Raw genomic sequence first — 20,365 nt, 5'->3', positions numbered from 1 at the left:
GCTGTACAGCAATTAACATTTTTAATCACCCCCTCACATTTCTTCCTGTATAGAGTAATATACACATAGCAGACGCAGAGTCTCAAAACTGACACATTTCAATTAAATTGTCCCATGGAAAGGTGGTGTATCAAATCCCATTGCCCACCTTACTAAACTAAAAATAAAATCATTTTTCTTACCTATATTGTCTGGCGATTTTATATTTCTAATCATCTCTTGATTCTGCTTCCCTGCCCTCTCTCTCCTCCTATAATCCATTTTTTGCGGTCAACTTTTCTTCCTCCTTTTCAGATCTGTCTAGTTCCATCTCTTCTCTTCCCTAACATTAATGGGCACCATCATCTCCCTCCTCTTCCCTGGGCACCCTCTCTTCCCTCTCCACCATTCTGTGATCATTTCTTCATTCCTTTTTTCATCTCCCTTGTTTTTTCCATCCCTATTTCCAAAATGTGGCCCTCTCAAACATCACCCTACCCCCCTCATCTGCACCTCTTTCTCCCAGCAAATCTTCCTATGATATCCTCCTTCCCTCCCTCCATGGTTGGGTTGATTGCTGGCAGGCTATAAAAGGTTAGAGGGAGGAAGGGGATGTAGTGGAGCATGGCGAGCAGCAGCAGCAGGTGGTGGAATGGAACCGAGGTGGCAAGGGGGTGTTAACATCTATTATATGTCTGCTATCCCTCCTTTCCTCTAAGGTCTTCAAGACTCTTCTCAACCATCTTTTGGCACAAGTCCCATTTTATCGAGTCTTTTGATGCCTTAAGCAAAATACAGCTGCCAATACTGAACAAAATCTTCCAAATGGGCCTTCGCCAATGACTTGAACAGCCTCACATCCTTCTAGCAACAGCCACCAACTTACCACAGTGTTTTGCTGCCTTAAGGTCCTCTGACGCTATCATCCTCTCCTTCTCACACCCTTGCAAATATACTCTTTTGGATTCAACTCATGTGTAGCACTCTACACTTCTTTGCGTTAAATTTAAATTGCCAAACATTAGACCATTGTTCTAATCTTTTTAGATCACTTCTCATGTTGCTCACTCCCTCTAGGGTGCCCATCTATTGCAAATCTTTGCATTGTCCACAAAAAAGGCAGGCTTTCCCTTCTGCAATGTCACTCACAAAAGCACTGAATAGAATTGGCCCCAATGCCGATCCTTAGGGCACTCTGCTAACCACCTTTCTTTCCTCCAAGTGAATTCCATCGACTACAGCCCTCTGTCATCTGTCAGTCAACCAGTTTGTAATCCAGTTCACCATTTTGGGTCTTAACTTCAGCCCATTCAATTTGTTCACAAGCCGCTTATGAGGAACTGTATCAAAGGCTTTGCTGAAGTCCAAACAGAGCACATCTAATTCATGGCCTTGATGCAATTCTCTGGTCACCCAAAGACATCTACAGGATTCATTTGACACACACATTTTTTTCTTTTATACAGTATAAGCCTTGGTCAAGGGAATGCTACAGCCCCAAATTCATATCTGTTAGTTGGGAACTGATGGTTTCATTACCTGGGCAAAAAACAGATTCAAAAAAATCTTTCTACAATTCCAAAGATTCTAGGAAGTTCCAATCAACATTTGCATTGATCAAACATTAAAAAGAAAAATACTCTACTTAAAAACTCAATAGCTAAGAATGTCTGAACTTGGGGGAAAATTGTGTTTGCTCTATTAATCCACATGAACATGTAGAAATACAAATCAAAACAATTACAGTACTTCACAAAATTTGCGGGGGTTCCATTCCAGGAACACCCGCAAATGCAGTTTTGAGTTTGTCAAGCGGCAGGAGAGGGCAGCTGGGGGCGCCAGTGGGTGTACTAAATCATAGCCGGTATGCGCCAACTGCCTCTTCCTGTTACTAAAGTCAGGCTACACCAATCAGGAGCTGTTTTGACACGCAGCTCCTGATTGGTGTAGCCTGAGGCGGTCAGAGCATTCCGTGAATTACTGAGTCCACGAATTTACAAGGAGAACACTGTATGTGTAATTTAATACACCTGCGATTACCTTGCCACAGCTGAAAAGACAGCAAAGATACCCTGGATGTAAATTCTAGAATCAACTAGGTATTACAGAGCAGAAAATAAAGAAAAGGAATCACCACGGTGAGTCAACGTTTAGGGAAAATCACTTGCAAAGACCCCACAAGTCTGGGTAGATTTTCAAAGCTAGAGAAAATGTCACACACTTGAAATGAAGCCGAGTAAAGATGACAAGGCGCATAAGACTCAGGCTCTCAACCATTTATGTACCTTAGATTGAAACCCACCATAACCGTGTACTCTCATCGCTGGGCTCTCAAAAGCTAGACTAACTCAAAACATCTGTATCTGCTACACCTTGTTTCATGAAATTTAGGACAAAACAGGACAATAAAGAGACAAAATATGAAAAACTAACATTTAATGGAAAGTGCAAACCAGTTCATGAATCTGACAATATTTCTAGGTTTCTCCAAACACACACTCTTCACACCTAGAAGACAGAAATTCTCTCTTGATCTTGTCCAATTTCAGATGATTTGTTATCAGCTTACAGAGTTGACATGAAACAGGCACATTTAGTGTGGATCAGATGAACTCTCCTACAATTTATAGCACACTTCTCCTTTGCAAATCATGCGACGCCTACGATCTATTCCAATGAAAAGAAAGTGTGCCCTGGGCAATATTTGCAAGTAATAAGGTGGTCCAGTCCTAGAAACCTTACTGTTAAGACCAGGTCAAGCAACTCGGTGGTCAGAGTTCTTGGGAACAGCCATATCAGCCACTACTCCCTAGATCTTGTCTGAGCCATACTGACCACTGAGTTGGGTACTGGGGGTCTCTGCTGTAACCAAACCTGCAGAAATATTTTCAAATATTAATGCTCATTATACAGCGAATGAACTTCTTTTAAAACTGGAGAAAAACTTTTGTAAGTTGTAGGCTGGTATCTTTGAAAAAAGTGTGTGCTATATCCATAATACATATTTATAAATATATATATTAAAAAAAAAAAAATCAAATCAAGGGATAAGCCAAGAACAGAACATCTTCCATCGTTTTGCAGAAATCCAACATTAAAAAGTGCAATCAGAAGTCCTCTGTTTTATTTTGGAGCAGACCATGCTATACAGTATTCAACAACGCAGGCCCTCTGCTTGGGCTCAAATGAAGAGATAAAGACATCTGCTTAATGCTTTCCCCTCCCCCACTATATACATCCACAGCAACAGTGACAAGAGTCTGTGTTTCTGTACAGAAGCCAAGAGCTATTCTGGCAGTTACACTGAAGCCCAGTTTTCCAGCTCCTTCATATCATCATCCTCTTCCTCTTCTTTCTTCTTGGCTAGAAAAGAACAATTATAATTGTTCAGCGGAAGAAAAGTTCTCGGCATGATGTGTTAACAGGTGTGCTTCAGCAGCAGACTGGAGCGCTTTCTAGTTTGCATTGATGCTTTGGCAGAGTCAGAGTGATTCAATACTAAACATCAAAACCACATGTATATGGTCAAAAAGGTAGACTAGTTCCCTTTACAGCTATGACTATTAGTGAATCAATCCATTGTCCGAGAAAACTGGACTCACCAATTCTGCAACCAACACCTCCCCCCTTCCCCCCTGGTGAGCCCTGACATACCTTCGAGGCCTCCTAAAGCAGTGGCAGCTCTGCCGGGGCCTTCTCTCTGCCGCATCGCTGATGATGTCATCAAGCTTTGGACTCTGCCGCATCGCTGATGACGTCATCAAGCTTTGGACTCTGCCGCATCGCTGATGGCATCATCAAGCTTTGGACTCTGCCGCATCACTTGATGGCATCATCAAGCTTTGGACTCTGCCGCATCACTTGATGGCATCATCAAGCTTTGGACTCTGCCGCATTGATGATGACGTCATCAAGCTTTGGACTCTGCCAGATCACTTGATGGCGTCATCAAGCTTTGGACTCTGCCGCATCACTTGATGGCATCATCAAGCTTTGGACTCTGCCGCATCGCTGATGATGTCATCAAGCTTTGAACTCTAGCATGCTCTTTCATTTGCTGTTGTATTCCTTTTTCTTTACTTACTGCCTCAGCTTCAAGACTTTTTAATCTCATTTTTTCTTTCCGACATGATTTTAACCTTTTACCCACTCGAGTGTGTGAATACCTTCCTAATTGGTTTTCTCCTTCTTTGGAGATGAACATTTTAGCAGAAAGATATCCAACCCTAACTTCAGTCCTAGTGACAAACCCGCAATGGAGAACCAACTGCGACGCACGATGTAAATGAAAATGTCTGAAATCTTTTACGGTGAAGCTCAGCTAGTTTCAATGCGCTTCTGTTGAACCGAGACTGGAGTCTGTTTCCTAAAGAAGTCACAGATGAGCATTATCAAAATTTGAGATAAATATTTTCAAAATCAGGAGAAAGAAAAGAAATCTCTAAGTTCCCTATATCCCATACTATATCGACTTGTCTTGTATCAATTGAATACAGCAAACTCTAGCTAAGAACCTTCTTTAAATTAGACCCTATGCTATCTATTTAAATGTTTTATTGCATATTGCATTGACATTACAATGTAGCAGACTATTAACCGAATATTTTTATTGCTCTAGTTGGCTATTGCCTTGCTGTATATCTCTCCTTAGATGAATTTTCTCAAAAAGGCCTAATAAATAAAAGTCTGCAATCAGGGAAGGTCTTAGTTGAAAGCTGTATGTTTATGTGCTGAGAAGTTGTAATCAGTGCTCTCTGGTTATTTCAGTGAAGTCGAAGCGAGCAGATGAACTGCTTACCTGGCTTGGCAGGTAGGGACACAGAAGGGACATTCGGTAGTGTTACAGTCTCTGGACCCTGAATCTCCAACAAATTCTTGTCCAGCTCCTCCTGTTCTAGCTCTTCTAGTTCTGCCATTAACTCATCCTAAAATAGAAAGAAAAAGACCCCATGTCATACCAGATACATTTCCTGAACATACCTTGCGACAAGACATTGCAGTGAGCTAACACGGCCTTTCACTCATTTCATTGAAAACCTAGCTGGACATACAGGAACAATCATAATGATTTGAACTGCAGCACAAATGTCAAAGCTGAAGTGTGGAAGAAACCAGCTGCAGGAACAATTACATACATTAGGCCTCATTTGGGACGATTTCTGGTTGCAGATTCAAAATGCTCAGAAGGGCTGATTTTTCACATCATGGCTCCATATGCAGTCTGAAAAAGTTAATGTTTCAACTTTTGTGACTTTATTAGGATGGGGTAGAACAAATTGATGGACTCGATTCTAAAATCCGCCAAGTCCATGGAACTAAGCTCTTCAACTGTTTGCTCTAACAAAATTCATTAAAGCCTTATTTTTTATTTTGGTGATTTTAGTCATGCTTTCCTAGAGATGTTCGCATTTCTCTTTGAGCTGTGCAGAGAGTCAATTACTACACGCTCTCAGATCACTCGCAATACAACCCAGACACAACGTATTGGTTTCCTATTTGATATGCTTGGAGGAAAAATAAAATGTCAGCCAGCTCACATTTTCTAAACCCATAAGATCACTGGCTTCTTTGCATCTCATGATTTAAGGTAGTCAAACAGGCAGAAAAAGCAATGGCAAAAGCCAGAAGGATGGCTGGATGCACAGGGAAAGGAATGGCCAGCAAGAAACAGGAGATGAAAATGGAGAGACCTCATTTAAAAGTACTGTGTACAATTCTGGAGACCGTCGGTCCAGAGGGTGGCTACTAAAATGGCCAGTGGTGTTAGTCATAAAGCATATATTTTGGAAGAAAGGCAGGAAAGAGGCATATGATAGACACATTGCACAGGAAGCAAGTCTTTCAATTGAAAGGAAGCTCTGGAATGAGAGGACATTGGATGAAGGTGAAAAGGGACAAGGAAATATGTCCTTACAGAACCAGTGGAACAAGCACATAGGAGGGGATAGGAGATAGCATGGTTGGCTCAAACAGTCTGCCTTCAAGAGTCTGATCCCACCAGAATCCTTTAAAATTTCTACATGCAGAGAAAGTCATTAATCTCTCTTACAACATGATTGCTTTGCAAAAAAAAAAAAAGAAAACCCCCCAAAACCTCTCACTTCTGATTTTACCAAGAGGGTATCAATGTGGTCCTGGAAGAGCAAAGGTTTACTTTACTACCTAATGTACTGCCCTTCAAACCTTTTGGGCATAAGCTAAAAACACATCTTGAAATCGCTGTGGCAAAGCAAAGCACAGAGGAATAAAGACCCCTGTCCATCTTCTGGCAGGATGAAGCCCAAGGGCTCAGCACTGGTCACTGCTCTCATAAATTTTGAAAAGGGGGGAAATTTAGGAATTTTACTGGTGTAGCCATTTCACCATCATTATCTACTAGCTTCAATTGCTCTTAACCTTAGTTAAAAGAAATCAATACCTTTCATTTGAAAACACCCAGAGACTAGCTCAATGACAAAAAACATGGGCTCAATCCGTACATCTTGTCTTTCATTTCCTGTTCTGAATTATGGTGCGTACATACTATGCTCAGAATGGCAGCACCTCCACTCCACTGGGATAGCTCTGCAATTGTCTGAATCGACAGCAAGTCCTAGTTCAAATGAAACATAAGACTTAAAGAACCTGGATTTCTTACTTCATCAAAGTCCTCGCCAAATCCCACAGGCTTTGAAATGGCATCAGAGATCTCCTGCGCCAGCTCTTGCTGATCCGCAATGTCCTGCATAAGTTCATCGACCTTATCAATGTCCCTGGACAGGAAAAGCAGACATTTCACACTTAGCCAAGTCTATTAGAAAGCGGGGGGGGGGGGGGGATATTAACACATGTTCAAAACACAGCAAACCTTTAAGGCCATAAATTGGGAGAAAAGGCCTTGAGCAAGTGGGGCTGAGACACTGTTTTATGATCAGTAACTCCTAAAAATGCAAGGGCTGCTCAAACCTACCCCAAACAAGCAATTTTTTTTTTCTTTTTAATAGCTCTTGACTGGCAATCTTGCTCCACGAAGCAAAGCAATTTTTACAGCCTGGTTCTAGAGCAAACCCAGACAGTCTCCTGATGCCTAATAGATTTAATAAATGAACCATCCCCACCTTGGAGGGACTTTTTCCCTCCAAGTCCCATGTAACTATATAGGGGAAAAAACTTCAAAACATTTTGGGAAACATCCAGTTCCAATGCCAGTGTCTTCTCCTAGATGGGTTATTAAGTCAGAGAAAGATGAGTAATTTCATTCAAATTTATGCTGTTGGTTTCTGTTCTGGAAGGTTTTCTTTTAATGTTTGATTTTTCTAGTTTTCGAGGAGCTGATTTCTATTTGGTCCTTTTTCAGAAGGTTTCAAGTTTTGCTGCTTTTCTTTCCTCCAATATCTTTGTAACTCTTTCTCTCTAGCAACAAACTTATTTTCTGATTCAAGTTTATGTTAAGAAAGTAAAACAAAGCTATCCTCAGGCAAATGGCACAAGAAAAATAAGTCCTGTGTCCTGTGAGAAGTATAAAAAGCAATGAAACGTACTTCCTATATAATTTTTGACTGGGCACAAGCAAAAATTTGCAGAAGCACAGAACAGAGAAAGTCTGAAAGATGCCCACAGACCACCTTGAACAGCTCCAGCTCCTTAACAGAAAAGTGCTTCTGGGCTGAAGAGCTGGGGCTCAATAGTGGGAAAGGAAAGCCTGGGCTGAAAATAGCTGCCATTCTTCTTATGAACCCAATTGCTGATGAGAGTTAGGATTCAGCTCTTAACTTTCCTCCTCCTTAATCCATCCTATTTTTTTCATACGGATCCTACAAAGGTCGTATAAGTTGGGCACAATGCCGAGATGAACACACAATTTAATTACAAGCCAATTACGGCCAATTTTTGGATGCGCACTCATCTGTGACCCTCAGAGTGAGGGGAAAATTCACGCTCAGCATTATAGAATGGGGACATTTACATGGCTGGGCACAGACACTTTCACCAGGGTGCAGTTGGCATAATCCCTGGCTCCCAAATTTGGGGACAGGGATCAGCGCTAAGTGCCCTTTATAGAATAGCACTTACACTGATTTGTTTGCCACATTTTTCAGCAATTTAGCACTATTAAATTTAAGAGCCTAATTTCTTGGACTATCGTATGTAGGGAGCTTCATTCTGTTCTGAGTGGGGAGGTGGTTGCAATAATTCACCTGCAAAAGTGATAAAAAAGTTTAGGAAAAACATGGGTGGTATTAAAAATTTTGGAAGCCGGGGAGGGGGATGCTAGTCTCCCTCAGTTAATTAATCCTCTCCCCTTACAATATTTTCTATCCCTCTCTTTCTGGCTCTGCTGACCCCAGTGGAGGTTGTGATTGGCCAAAGCACTGGTAGGTGCCAAGTCAGCCTACAAAAACAGTGCCAATCGCATGTCAATCACACTATGGCGTTGTTTGCAGAATCGCAGCTCCTGTTAAAAGGTAGACGCAGGTAATGTAGACTAGGGTTTCAAAGGCCTACGTTACTGGCACCTGCTTTTGACAAAGAATCATGCCTAAAGTCACTTCCAGCCCAAACCAAGCCTACTTTGACCTTGGACGTCACTAGGCACCTCTGTAGATGTGATTCTGGTGCCCTTTTTGTTAACAAGATTTTAATTGGTTTTCAATTATTACGCCAATTAAAGTTAGGCAGTGGTAAGGCACCTACCACCGCCTAACTTATGGCGCTGTTTGCAGAATCTCCCCTAATTGCTTATATAGTGGAGAGTCTGGGAATTGTTCACCCTTGTCACATGGTGGCTCCAAGTTCAGGAGGAAGGCATTGCAACGGTATTAAAAAAGGAGCAAGACTTCAATCTTATCAGGCCTTGTAGATTAATTTTGTGAGGATCTTAAATCAGCCAAGAACAAATTTCATACATGTTGTCGTGGGCCGCTTTCATAGCTTTAGCGGCAAATCCCATGTTCTTCAGCACTTCGGTGTTTGTATTGGCATTTTCCAGGGCTTCTCTCTGGAACTCTATCGTGGAGAGTGTGCCATCTATCTGTGCAAGCTGCTTCTCGTACCTCTTCTTCCGCTTTAGAGCTTGAAGAGCAGCTGGATAAAACAAGCAAAAAAACAATGGGTCTGAAAGAGTACAGCCAAGTCACACTCGCTTCATATTAAGAAACAGGCTAGCCAGCAGAAGATACATGTACACAAAGTCCAAGACGGCCCCAGATGACCTACAGCCCTCGATTTTCATTGCAAAATGAAAATATTCTGATGATGTTGGTCCCTAGAAGAGACTAAATCAAAGTTGCTTGTACATCTCAATTATCCAGTTTGTTAGTTATCCTTCAGTAAATTTATGTAAACTGAGTTTGGGATTAGGTAGGTTTTCAGCATAATGACTAGTGTTTGCACTCCTATAAAGGATAGAGGGCCATTTTCAAGAAGAACATCTAAGTCCGATTTGGACACTTCCCACTAAACGTCCAAAGTCGGAAGCACAGATGCATCCATTTTTGAAAGCCAAACTGCTTTACGTCCAATTTTTTCCCCTCGAAAATCATCTACTTGGATGCCTAGGCTGACAGGACATCCAACCCTTAGGATGCCTAACTTTATACCCCATTTTCAACCAAACATTCATCCAAGTTGAAAACATCCAAATCTAGACCATTTGGACGTGGGAGGGGCCAGCACTTAAATGGACTAGCTACATAGACATGCCAATGCCAATAGAGCAGTGGAGCACCTTAGAAGGCACTGCTGTGAACTTCTCATAGAGGGTGCTATGTGTACATCTCACCATAACCTCCTTATAATTTATAGTGAGCCCTCAAACTCCACCAAAACCTACTAGACCCAACTGTCTACCACCCCAATAGCCCTCATGGCTGCAGGTGGCACCTATATGGAAATATAGTTGGGTTTTGGTGGCCTCATACTTTCCACCATAAATGTAGTGGTTAGAGTGGCTAATGGGCCTGGGTCCACTCGCCCATCTACCAGGTTATTTAAGACACCTGTATGATGCTCTACTAGGCTTTCCCATACCAAGTGCTGCTGTTCTAGAGACAGGTATGTATTCTTTCATTCACAATTTTGGAGGGTAGGAGGGGGTGAGAGAGTGTGGGGGTCATACCTTAATGTATCCAGTAGTCATCTGGTCAGTTTGGGTACCTTTGTGGCACTTAAGACACTTTTAAAACAAGTCTAGCTTTGAACGTCTAAGTTCCGTCCAGGACGTTTTGGGAAAAGTTTTAAGTCCAAGTTAAGCACGCCCAAAGCACACCTATAACACGCCTCCCAACACACTCCCTTGAACTCTGGACGCACAGCGCAAAAAATGTCTCTCTAGAAATCCAGGAAAATGGTTTTGATTATCAGCACTTAAGACATCCTGGTGATCAGGATATCCAAGTGCCGACTTAGGCATTTTAGTTTTTTGACTATGAGCCCCATAGTGTATTTCTTTGTTGGAAATTCTGGGGGTTTCCCAAGAGGAACATAGGACTCCTTTTATCACGCCGCACTAGCGGTTTAACGCGTATAATAGTGCGTGGTAAACTGCCAGCCGCTCTAGCCGCTACCGCCTCCTCTTCAGCAGGCAGTAGTTTTTGGCCAGCGTGATGAAAAGTCACGCGCGTTAACCCCGCTAGTGCGGCTTGATAAAAGAAGCCCATAGTCTGTAAATATATATTGACTTGTGATGTATTTTCTTTGATTCCCCTTCAATTCCAGAGTTTAAGAAGATGCTGGAGAGACTAATATAGATCAGGAGGGGATTACTGTGGGAAATCCCAGTGTTTAGGAAGAATGAAGAACCAGACTTTTTCCAAAGAATTGTAAACATTTCTTTTCTTAGTTTATATCTCCTAATTTCTGTGTCTTGGATCCCTCTCCTTTTTAAATTTCAGTGCTGAAGGGAATTGTTTCTTTTTCATGTTTATTTTGCCTTGTATTAGTTTACCTATTTGATGCAATTTGTAAAACTTTCAATTTAAAAAAAAGTTCATTTTCTAGGCAAACAACTCTAATCCATCCTGTTCTGGCACATCATCAGAGATGCCAGCAGAGGAAATCAGAGTATGGGAAGGCCGCAAAGCAGCATCTTTAGTGTGATGCGGCCGCTGCTGGAGCCAGTAGGTTTGACAGTCGTCTCACGATGGGAGGGTCAGTGGGGTTGGCTGCACGGCGGCAATAGTGGCGGGGGGGAGAGGGTTCTACTGCGCAGGGGGATGCTGGAGGGCAGGTACAAAGATCCACTGCAAATCATTTTGTAACTGCAATGCAATATGGCAGATTTCTGTTTTAGGCCATTTTACAAATATGTGAAGAGGGACCGGGGAGCAGGGAAGAGGTGCTGCTGGGGGGGGGAGAGTTCTACTGCACAGGGGGATGGCAGGCAGGCAGGCAAGCTGGCTTTGGAGGGTGGGGGTGGGGGTGGGACAAAGTCTGGAAGGCTGTGAGGGGGAGCAGGGAAGAGGTGCTGCTGGACCGGGGGAGCAGTGAAGAGGTGCTGCTGGACCGAGGGAGCAGGGAAGAGGTGCTGCTGGACTGGGGGAGCAAAGAAAAGGGACAGGGGGAGCAGGGAAGAGGTGCTGCTGGACAGGAGGAGCAGGGAAGAGGGGCAGGGGAGTATGTAAAAGGTGCTGCTGGACCAGGGGAGCAGGGAAGAGGGACAGGGGGAGCACAAAAGAGGTGCTGCTGCACAGGGAAGTGGGTTGGAGGAGGGAAATGCTGCTGTTGCTGCTGCACAGGAAAATGGAGGGGGGAGGGTATGCTTCTGCTGCTACTGCACAGGGAAGTGGAGTGGGGAGGGAAATGCTGCTGGTGAGAAAAGGGGGCTAGGGCTGAAAGGGAAAAGATGGGAGAAGGGGGCTGGGGGTAAAAATGGGTTTGGAGCTGGAACTGGGGCTGAAAATAGGGGACATGTGAGGGAAGGAGGCTTTACTAGCACCCGTTAATGTAATGGGCTTAAACACTAGTAGATAAATAAAAGATGAAGCTAAGAGAGAAGAGAACATATTAAAGCAAGAAATGCTATAACTCAGTATTGCTATTAAAGGATATTACTTAAGTCTAGTTAGAGGCCTAAATTAGATGTTTTGACACTGCAGCTCTATTCTGATACATTGGCTAAATAGAGGAAGTGCCATGTTTACTAACCTAGGAGCTAAGTCCTAGATCAGGAAACAGGTCACTGTACCCTAAGCTTATAAGATGTCCAATGAACTGAATTGCTGACAGGAGCAAAACTATGAGCACGTGATTTATAAGTCATTATAAAATTACTAATGAAGTAAGATTGACAAGAAATCACATCACTAACGAACCAAATATGGACCAAATGGCAAAATGCAGTCATATGCAATTTATCATTGAATCTTAATGAAGTAATTGGAAGAGAGACTCTTGCTTTGGATTTTGCCACTTAGCAGATCACTAAGAGCTCCATAAGGCCTTATCGTTTTAACCTGAATTTGTGTGTCTGGTTGTTATTCCTTTTGTCTCCCTCAGAGATGGAAGAAAAGGCTGCTCCTGTCCCTGCTCCATTCCTTTAAGCTCTGCCTTAACTGCACAAGCATCAAACACTTATGAATTTAAAGCATTTGAGGCTTTGCAGATGAGGACAGAGCTTGCAGGAATGGGGTAGGAACAGGAAAATAATGTGCGGGGATGGGAAAATGAGTTTACATGTAAACCACCACGCTGATTTGTTGGTGAAAGTTGAGGTCTTTATCGAGGATGATTCCCAGAAGTTTGACTTCTGTGTCGATTTTAATTGGGGAAGAGTCAATGCATATAGGTAGGCATATATTTTCTTCTAATGCCCTTTTGCAGCGGGTCAGGCCCCTCCATGTACACTCAAGCATCCTCTTGGCTTTTGAGTCACCCTGACTTCATGTTTAGAAACAATTAAGAACATAAGAACATAAGAAGTTGCCTCCGCTGAGGCAGACCAGAGGTCCATCTCGCCCAGCGGTCCGCTCCCGCGGCGGCCCATCAGGCCCATTGCCTGAGCAATGGTCCCAGACTATCCCTATAACCTACCGCTACTCTTATCTGTACCCCTCAATTCCTTTATCCTCTAGGAACCTATCCAAACCTTCTTTGAAGCCTTTTAACGTGCTCCGGCCTATCACAGCCTCTGGAAGCGCGTTCCATGTGTCCACCACCCTCTGGGTGAAAAAGAACTTTCTGCCATTTGTTTTAAACCTGTCTCCTTTTAATTTTTCCGAGTGCCCCCTTGTACTTATGGTTCCCCATAATCTAAAAAATCTGTCCCTGTCTACTTTTTCTATACCCTTCAGGATCTTGAAGGTTTCTATCATGTCTCCTCTAAGTCTCCGCTTTTCCAGGAAGAACAGCCCCAGCTTTTTCAGTCTGTCAGTATATGAGAGGTTTTCCATACCTCTTATCAGTTTAGTTGCTCTTCTCTGGACTCCCTCAAGTACCGCCATGTCCTTTTTGAGGTACGGCGACCAATATTGGACACAGTACTCCAGATGCGGTCGCACCATTGCACGATACAGTGGCAGGATGACCTCCTTTGTCCTGGTCGTGATACCCTTCTTAATGATACCCAACATTTTGTTTGCTTTTCTTGAGGCTGTGGCGCACTGTGCTGACGCCTTCAAAGACGTGTCCACCATCACTCCCAGATCTCTTTCAAGGTTACTTACCCCTAGCAGTGATCCTCCCATTTTGTAGCTGAACATCGGGTTCTTTTTCCCTACATGCATGACCTTGCATTTCCCTACGTTAAAGTTCATTTGCCATTTTTTGGCCCATTCTTCTAGCGTCGTTAGGTCCCTTTGCAGATCTTCGCAGTCTTCCATGGTTTCAACCCTGCGGTAGAGTTTGGTGTCATCCGCAAATTTAATAACTTTGCAATTTGTTCCCGCCTCCAGGTCATTAATAAATATATTGAACAGGAGCGGTCCCAGCACCGACCCCTGCGGAACTCCGCTCGTGACCCCATGCCAGTCTGAGTAATGGCCCTTCACTCCAACCCTCTGTTTCCTGTCTGCCAGCCAGTTTTTGATCCATCGGTGGACCTCCCCTTGCACCGTGTCTCCACAGCTTTTTAAGCAGTCTTTCGTGCGGTACCTTGTCAAAGGCTTTTTGAAAGTCAATGTAAATGATGTCAATGGATTCCCCTTTATCCACCTGTCTGTTTACCCCCTCAAAGAAGTACAATAAGTTTGTGAGGCATGACCTACCCTTGCAGAAGCCTTGCTGGCTCGACTTTAGCTGTCCATTGTTTTCTATGTGTTCACAGATACTGTCCTTAATCAGTGCTTCCATCATTTTTCCCGGGACCGAGGTCAAGCTCACCGGCCTGTAGTTCCCCGGGTCCCCCCTTGAACCCTTCTTGAAGATGGGTGTGACATTTGCAATTTTCCAATCCTCCGGGATCTCTCCAGTTTTTAAGGATAGGTTACATATTTGGCGAAGTGGCTCTGCTATTACGTTCCTTAGTTCCTCGAGTACCCTTGGGTGAATGCCGTCCGGACCTGGCGATTTGTCGCTCTTTAGTCTGTCTAACTGCCTGAGGACATCCTCTTGGCTTACCTCTAGTTGGACCAGCTTTTCATCCCGATCCCCATGTACGATGTCCTCCGGTTCCGGAATATTGGATGTGTCCTCCTTCGTGAAGACTGACGTGAAGAACTTATTTAACCTGTCTGCTATCTCTTTTTCCTCTTTTACCACTCCTTTTTTGTCTCCATCATCCAATGGCCCCACTTCTTCCCTTGCCGGTTGCTTCCCCTTCACATATCTGAAGAACGATTTGAAGTTTGTTGCTTCCCCCGCCAGTCTCTCCTCATATTCTCTTTTAGCTTTTCTAACCACACGGTGACACTCCGTTCTTTATAATATAAAGTTCTGAGCGTTAGGCAGTGTCATGTAGTACGTTTTTCTTAAGGATCTTTTCACTATTAAGGTCATACATTTCATGGATTTTTTTCCTACTTAAATGCAGGGTAATTTAATCCTCGATTCAAAAAAAAAAAAAAAATGCATGATGAAAATTTCTATAGCCAATAACTGTGAGGAGTGATATTAAAATGTTAATATACTCCTCTCTCCCTCTAGCTTCTGATTTTTCCAGTTTAATTAAAACTTACAAGGCTGTTAATCTATTGAGCAATATTAACCAAGCCTCAAAGGCCCACTAATTTAATAGCCTGGACAGCTGACAATCTCCAAATACCTTATTCCAGAAAGCCAAACAAATCTTCTTCCAACAATATAACAGAACAGAGCCAATATGGTATTCATTAAACAAATGCACTTTAATGAAGCTGTATTTTTAAGAGACATAACTGTCGAGCAATTAAAACCCTGGCAGCAATCTTGATTAGATGAAACATGTCATTTTAAAAAGGCTAATGTATGCAAAAAACCCAAAAGACATTCATTTCTCCAGTCCCAACACTGATGCACTGTTTATCAATGTGAAGGAGCCTTCTTCCTTCTAAAATAGATAAAACGGCAAGACAGTCTCTCTTCTCAATCTGTGTACAAGCTTGACAGGCTTGTAAAACAGGCTTCAACATCTGTTCTTATAAAAAGACTAAAAATGAAGACCACATGGCCTTAAAGTCCATTTCTTACAAAAGTAGAGCTGTGTGATGGGGAAAATAAGATGCATTTTATCCACCTCTAAAGCAAATTTATTCTCCACAGCAAAACAGAGCCAAAAGCTACATCAAATCCTCATCTGCGACATCTGAACTAGTAGAAACAACTAGTGTTCAAGCCTGTGGATTTGACTCTCTTATTTTGTTTTACTGAACACAGTAAACAAAAAAGTCGAAATATGGAGACATTTGAATTACCTCCTCTTTTACAAAAGCCAGCAGCGCAGGCCGGCACGGTAAATGCTCCGATGCTGTGTGGCTTTGTAAAAGGGGATCTTAAAAGGCTTATCCATGGAAAATACTGGATTAAACGAAATTTCACTACATACAGGAGAGTAATCCCAAAGCACACAAACATGTGGCAAAATCTGGTCTAACTTGTTGGTATTTCTTCAGATTACATTCCATTTATAACCCAATAGGATGCAAAGCCACTGTGCTAATATATATTTTGTGAGCTTGTGTAAACACACAATTGTATATGTACACTGTTATTATCGGGTCTTTTTTTCTTTTATTATGGATTCTTTTTGTAACCCACTCTGGGTTGTGTGTCATTGAAGAGCCATACATTAAATAAAATTAACCCAACTCATAAAACACAAAACAATAAAAGAAATGTAACAGATAAGAACAGTACAGATCTCATTAGTCAACCAGAAAAAATTTCTTAAGAAGCCAAATAATCTAATTGCTCACAGTAGGCCCACCTCACTGCAAGATGACCTCAAGGTTCAGACCCTAGACACACAATCCTCTCATTCTTGCAGCCCCCACCTCCCTTGTTGTTGAACCCCCCTCCCCCTCTCATTATGGGTGCCCCTCCCCCTCCATTTCTTGGTGCCCCCACCCCATCCCTTTCTTGGAACCCCATCTCACTTGTTCTTGGTGCCCCTCCCCTTGTTCTTGGTGCCCCTGCCCCTCCCTTTCTTTTTTTTTATAATTTCTTTATTCATTTTTAAACTTACATCAAGTGTACAGTAAATATCAACCAAATTTAATACAACATCACTTGAAAAATTTTCAATATCATACACCAAGAAGATTTAACCCCCACCCCCCTCCCAAATTCATATACAACTAATATATTCCACATGAAAATAATATCTTACGACAATCATCTATATATTCTTAATGGAAAAACAAGAAATCCCTCCCCACCTCGCTTGTTCTTGGTACCCCTCTCCCTCCCTTTCTTGGAACCCCACCTCGCTTGTTCTTGGTGCCCCTCCCCCTCCTCCTTTTCTTGGAACCCCACCTCGCTTGTTCTTGGTGCCCCTCCCCCTCCTCCCTTTCTTGGAACCCCACCTCGCTTGTTCTTGGTGCCCCTCCCCCTCCTCCTTTTCTTGGAACCCCACCTCGCTTGTTCTTTGTGCCCCTCCCCCTCTTGGTGCCCCTCCCCCTCCTCCCTTTCTTGGAACCCCACCTCGCTTGTTCTTGGTGCCCCTCCCCCTCTTGGTGCCCCTCCCCCTCCTCCCTTTCTTGGAACCCCACCTCACTTGTTCTTGGTGCCCTCCCCCTCCTTTTCTTGGAACCCCACCTCGCTTGTTCTTGGTGCCCCTCCCCCTCTTGGTGCCCCTCCCCCTCCTCCCTTTCTTGGAACCCCACCTCGCTTGTTCTTGGTGCCCCTCCCCCTCCTCCTTTTCTTGGAACCCCACCTCGCTTGTTCTTGGTGCCCCTCCTCCTCCCTTTCTTGGAACCCCACCTCGCTTGTTCTTGGTGCCCCTCCCCCTCTTGGTGCCCCTCCTCCTCCTCCCCCTCTTGGAACCCCACCTCGCTTGTTCTTGGTGCCCCTCCCCCTCCTCCCTTTCTTGGAACCCCACCTCGCTTGTTCTTGGTGCCCCTCCCCCTCTTGGTGCCCCTCCTCCTCCCTTTCTTGGAACCCCACCTCGCTTGTTCTTGGTGCCCCTCCCCCTCTTGGTGCCCCTCCTCCTCCTCCCCCTCTTGGAACCCCACCTCGCTTGTTCTTGGTGCCCCTCCCCCTCCTCCCTTTCTTGGAACCCCACCTCGCTTGTTCTTGGTGCCCCTCCCCCTCTTGGTGCCCCTCCCCCTTTTCTTGGAACCCCACCTCGCTTGTTCTTGGTGCCCCTCCCCCTCTTGGTGCCCCTCCCCCTCCTCCTTTTCTTGGAACCCCACCTCGCTTGTTCTTGGTGCCCCTCCCCCTCCTCCCTTTCTTGGAACCCCACCTCGCTTGTTCTTGGTGCCCCTCCCCCTCCTCCTTTTCTTGGAACCCCACCTCGCTTGTTCTTGGTGCTCCTCCCCCTCTTGGTGCCCCTCCTCCTCCCTTTCTTGGAACCCCACCTCGCTTGTTCTTGGTGCCCCTCCCCCTCCTCTTGGAACCCCACCTCACTTGTTCTTGGTGCCCTCCCCCTCCTTTTCTTGGAACCCCACCTCGCTTGTTCTTGGTGCCCCTCCCCCTCTTGGTGCCCCTCCCCCTCCTCCCTTTCTTGGAACCCCACCTCGCTTGTTCTTGGTGCCCCTCCCCCTCCTCCTTTTCTTGGAACCCCACCTCGCTTGTTCTTGGTGCCCCTCCCCCTCTTGGTGCCCCTCCTCCTCCCTTTCTTGGAACCCCACCTCGCTTGTTCTTGGTGCCCCTCCCCCTCTTGGTGCCCCTCCCCCTCCTCTCTTTCTTGGAACCCCACCTCGCTTGTTCTTGGTGCCCTCCCCCTCCTTTTCTTGGAACCCCACCTCGCTTGTTCTTGGTGCCCCTCCCCCTCTTGGTGCCCCTCCCCCTCCTCCCTTTCTTGGAACCCCACCTCGCTTGTTCTTGGTGCCCCTCCCCCTCCTCCTTTTCTTGGAACCCCACCTCGCTTGTTCTTGGTGCCCCTCCCCCTCTTGGTGCCCCTCCTCCTCCCTTTCTTGGAACCCCACCTCGCTTGTTCTTGGTGCCCCTCCCCCTCTTGGTGCCCCTCCCCCTCCTCCCTTTCTTGGAACCCCACCTCGCTTGTTCTTGGTGCCCCTCCTCCTCCCTTTCTTGGAACCCCACCTCGCTTGTTCTTGGTGCCCCACCCCCTCCTCCCTTTCTTGGAACCCCACCTCGCTTGTTCTTGGTGCCCCTCCCCCTCTTGGTGCCCCTCCTCCTCCCTTTCTTGGAACCCCACCTCGCTTGTTCTTGGTGCCCCTCCCCCTCCTCCTTTTCTTGGAACCCCACCTCGCTTGTTCTTGGTGCCCCTCCCCCTCTTGGTGCCCCTCCTCCTCCCTTTCTTGGAACCCCACCTCGCTTGTTCTTGGTGCCCCTCCCCCTCTTGGTGCCCCTCCCCCTCCTCTCTTTCTTGGAACCCCACCTCGCTTGTTCTTGGTGCCCTCCCCCTCCTTTTCTTGGAACCCCACCTCGCTTGTTCTTGGTGCCCCTCCCCCTCTTGGTGCCCCTCCCCCTCCTCCCTTTCTTGGAACCCCACCTCGCTTGTTCTTGGTGCCCCTCCCCCTCCTCCTTTTCTTGGAACCCCACCTCGCTTGTTCTTGGTGCCCCTCCCCCTCTTGGTGCCCCTCCTCCTCCCTTTCTTGGAACCCCACCTCGCTTGTTCTTGGTGCCCCTCCCCCTCTTGGTGCCCCTCCCCCTCCTCCCTTTCTTGGAACCCCACCTCGCTTGTTCTTGGTGCCCCTCCTCCTCCCTTTCTTGGAACCCCACCTCGCTTGTTCTTGGTGCCCCTCCTCCCTTTCTTGGAACCCCACCTCGCTTGTTCTTGGTGCCCTCCCCCTCCTTTTCTTGGAACCCCACCTCGCTTGTTCTTGGTGCCCCTCCCCCTCTTGGTGCCCCTCCCCCTCCTCCCTTTCTTGGAACCCCACCTCGCTTGTTCTTGGTGCCCCTCCCCCTCCTCCTTTTCTTGGAACCCCACCTCGCTTGTTCTTGGTGCCCCTCCCCCTCTTGGTGCCCCTCCTCCTCCCTTTCTTGGAACCCCACCTCGCTTGTTCTTGGTGCCCCTCCCCCTCTTGGTGCCCCTCCCCCTCCTCCCTTTCTTGGAACCCCACCTCGCTTGTTCTTGGTGCCCCTCCTCCTCCCTTTCTTGGAACCCCACCTCGCTTGTTCTTGGTGCCCCTCCTCCCTTTCTTGGAACCCCACCTCGCTTGTTCTTGGTGCCCTGCTTCTTGGCCGTCTGCAGCTCCTGCTCGATCTTCTTCTCCAGGAAGTCTTGCTTCTTGCTCAGCATCTCCTCCGTCTCGCGCAGCCTTTGAATGGCCTCCTGAGCCGTCGGGGCTTTGGCGCTCTTGCCGCCGCCGCTGCCGAACAGCTTCCCGAACACGGACATGTCGGCGGCGGAGGGGGACGACTGCGGAGCCCAGAAGCCTTCTCTGTAACGGCCGCTTCCGCCTTCGCTCCGCCACGCACGCACGCCGCGCCTGGTCACAAGGCGTCTGACGTCACGCCCCGCGCAGGGCGCCGCTTCTCCTGGCGCACACTGACGTCACTTGGAGCATAGAGCCGGCCGCCGAAGCCTAGAAAGTCTCCTGCTCCGTCTCCATGGTTACCGCCTAAGAACTACAGCGCGGCTTCGCTCGGGATCTCCAGCCTAATAAATTTGCATACAAAGTTAGCTCATGTATATTCATGAATAACATCCTAAAAGCCCAAAAGGGGAAAGGCGCTTCGATCCCACAACCGTCGTCAAGGCACAAAGAGAAAGAAACAAGAATAGCCTTATTGGGTCCATCCAGACCAGTAGACCGTTCTCACGGTGGCCATTCCAGGTCGCTACAGTAGTACCTGGCCAAAACCCAAAGAGTATCAAGATTCCATGCCAAATTTCAAAAGAGCAACAAGATGCCGGAACCCTAAATAGTAG

The 20,365-nt window shown here is 45.9% G+C and overlaps 1 protein-coding gene across 1 annotated transcript; it reads right to left on the bottom strand.

Annotated features, from left to right (window-relative positions):
* Window positions 1-2,398: 2,398 nt before the first annotated feature.
* CHMP4B (charged multivesicular body protein 4B) lies at window positions 2,399-19,938 on the bottom strand. The gene is made up of 5 exons (XM_033914783.1): window positions 19,645-19,938; window positions 8,865-9,042; window positions 6,617-6,731; window positions 4,778-4,904; window positions 2,399-3,342 (listed from the first exon to the last, which is right to left on the bottom strand). Exons 1-5 carry the CDS (start codon window positions 19,829-19,831, stop codon window positions 3,278-3,280), a joined length of 672 nt encoding a protein of 223 aa, XP_033770674.1. The 5' UTR covers window positions 19,832-19,938; the 3' UTR covers window positions 2,399-3,277.
* Between the last annotated feature and the right edge of the window lie 427 nt (window positions 19,939-20,365).

The sequence above is a fragment of the Geotrypetes seraphini genome, chromosome 11 (genome assembly GCF_902459505.1).
Source record: "Geotrypetes seraphini chromosome 11, aGeoSer1.1, whole genome shotgun sequence".
Taxonomy (NCBI): Eukaryota; Metazoa; Chordata; class Amphibia; order Gymnophiona; family Dermophiidae; genus Geotrypetes; species Geotrypetes seraphini.
The sequence above is the reverse complement of the archived record's forward strand: the minus strand, read 5'-3'. Positions and strand labels throughout refer to the sequence as shown.

Excerpts from the sequence above, each read along its gene's own strand:
- CHMP4B (XM_033914783.1), bottom strand. The coding sequence starts at position 19,831 with ATGTCCGTGTTCGGGAAGCTGTTCGGCAGCGGCGGCGGCAAGAGCGCC. Across the intron at positions 9,043-19,644 it reads GGGCACCAAGAACAAGCGAG|CTGCTCTTCAAGCTCTAAAG; the intron begins GTGGGGTTCCAA and ends TGTTTTATCCAG. Across the intron at positions 3,343-4,777 it reads GTCCCTACCTGCCAAGCCAG|CCAAGAAGAAAGAAGAGGAA; the intron begins GTAAGCAGTTCA and ends GTTCTTTTCTAG.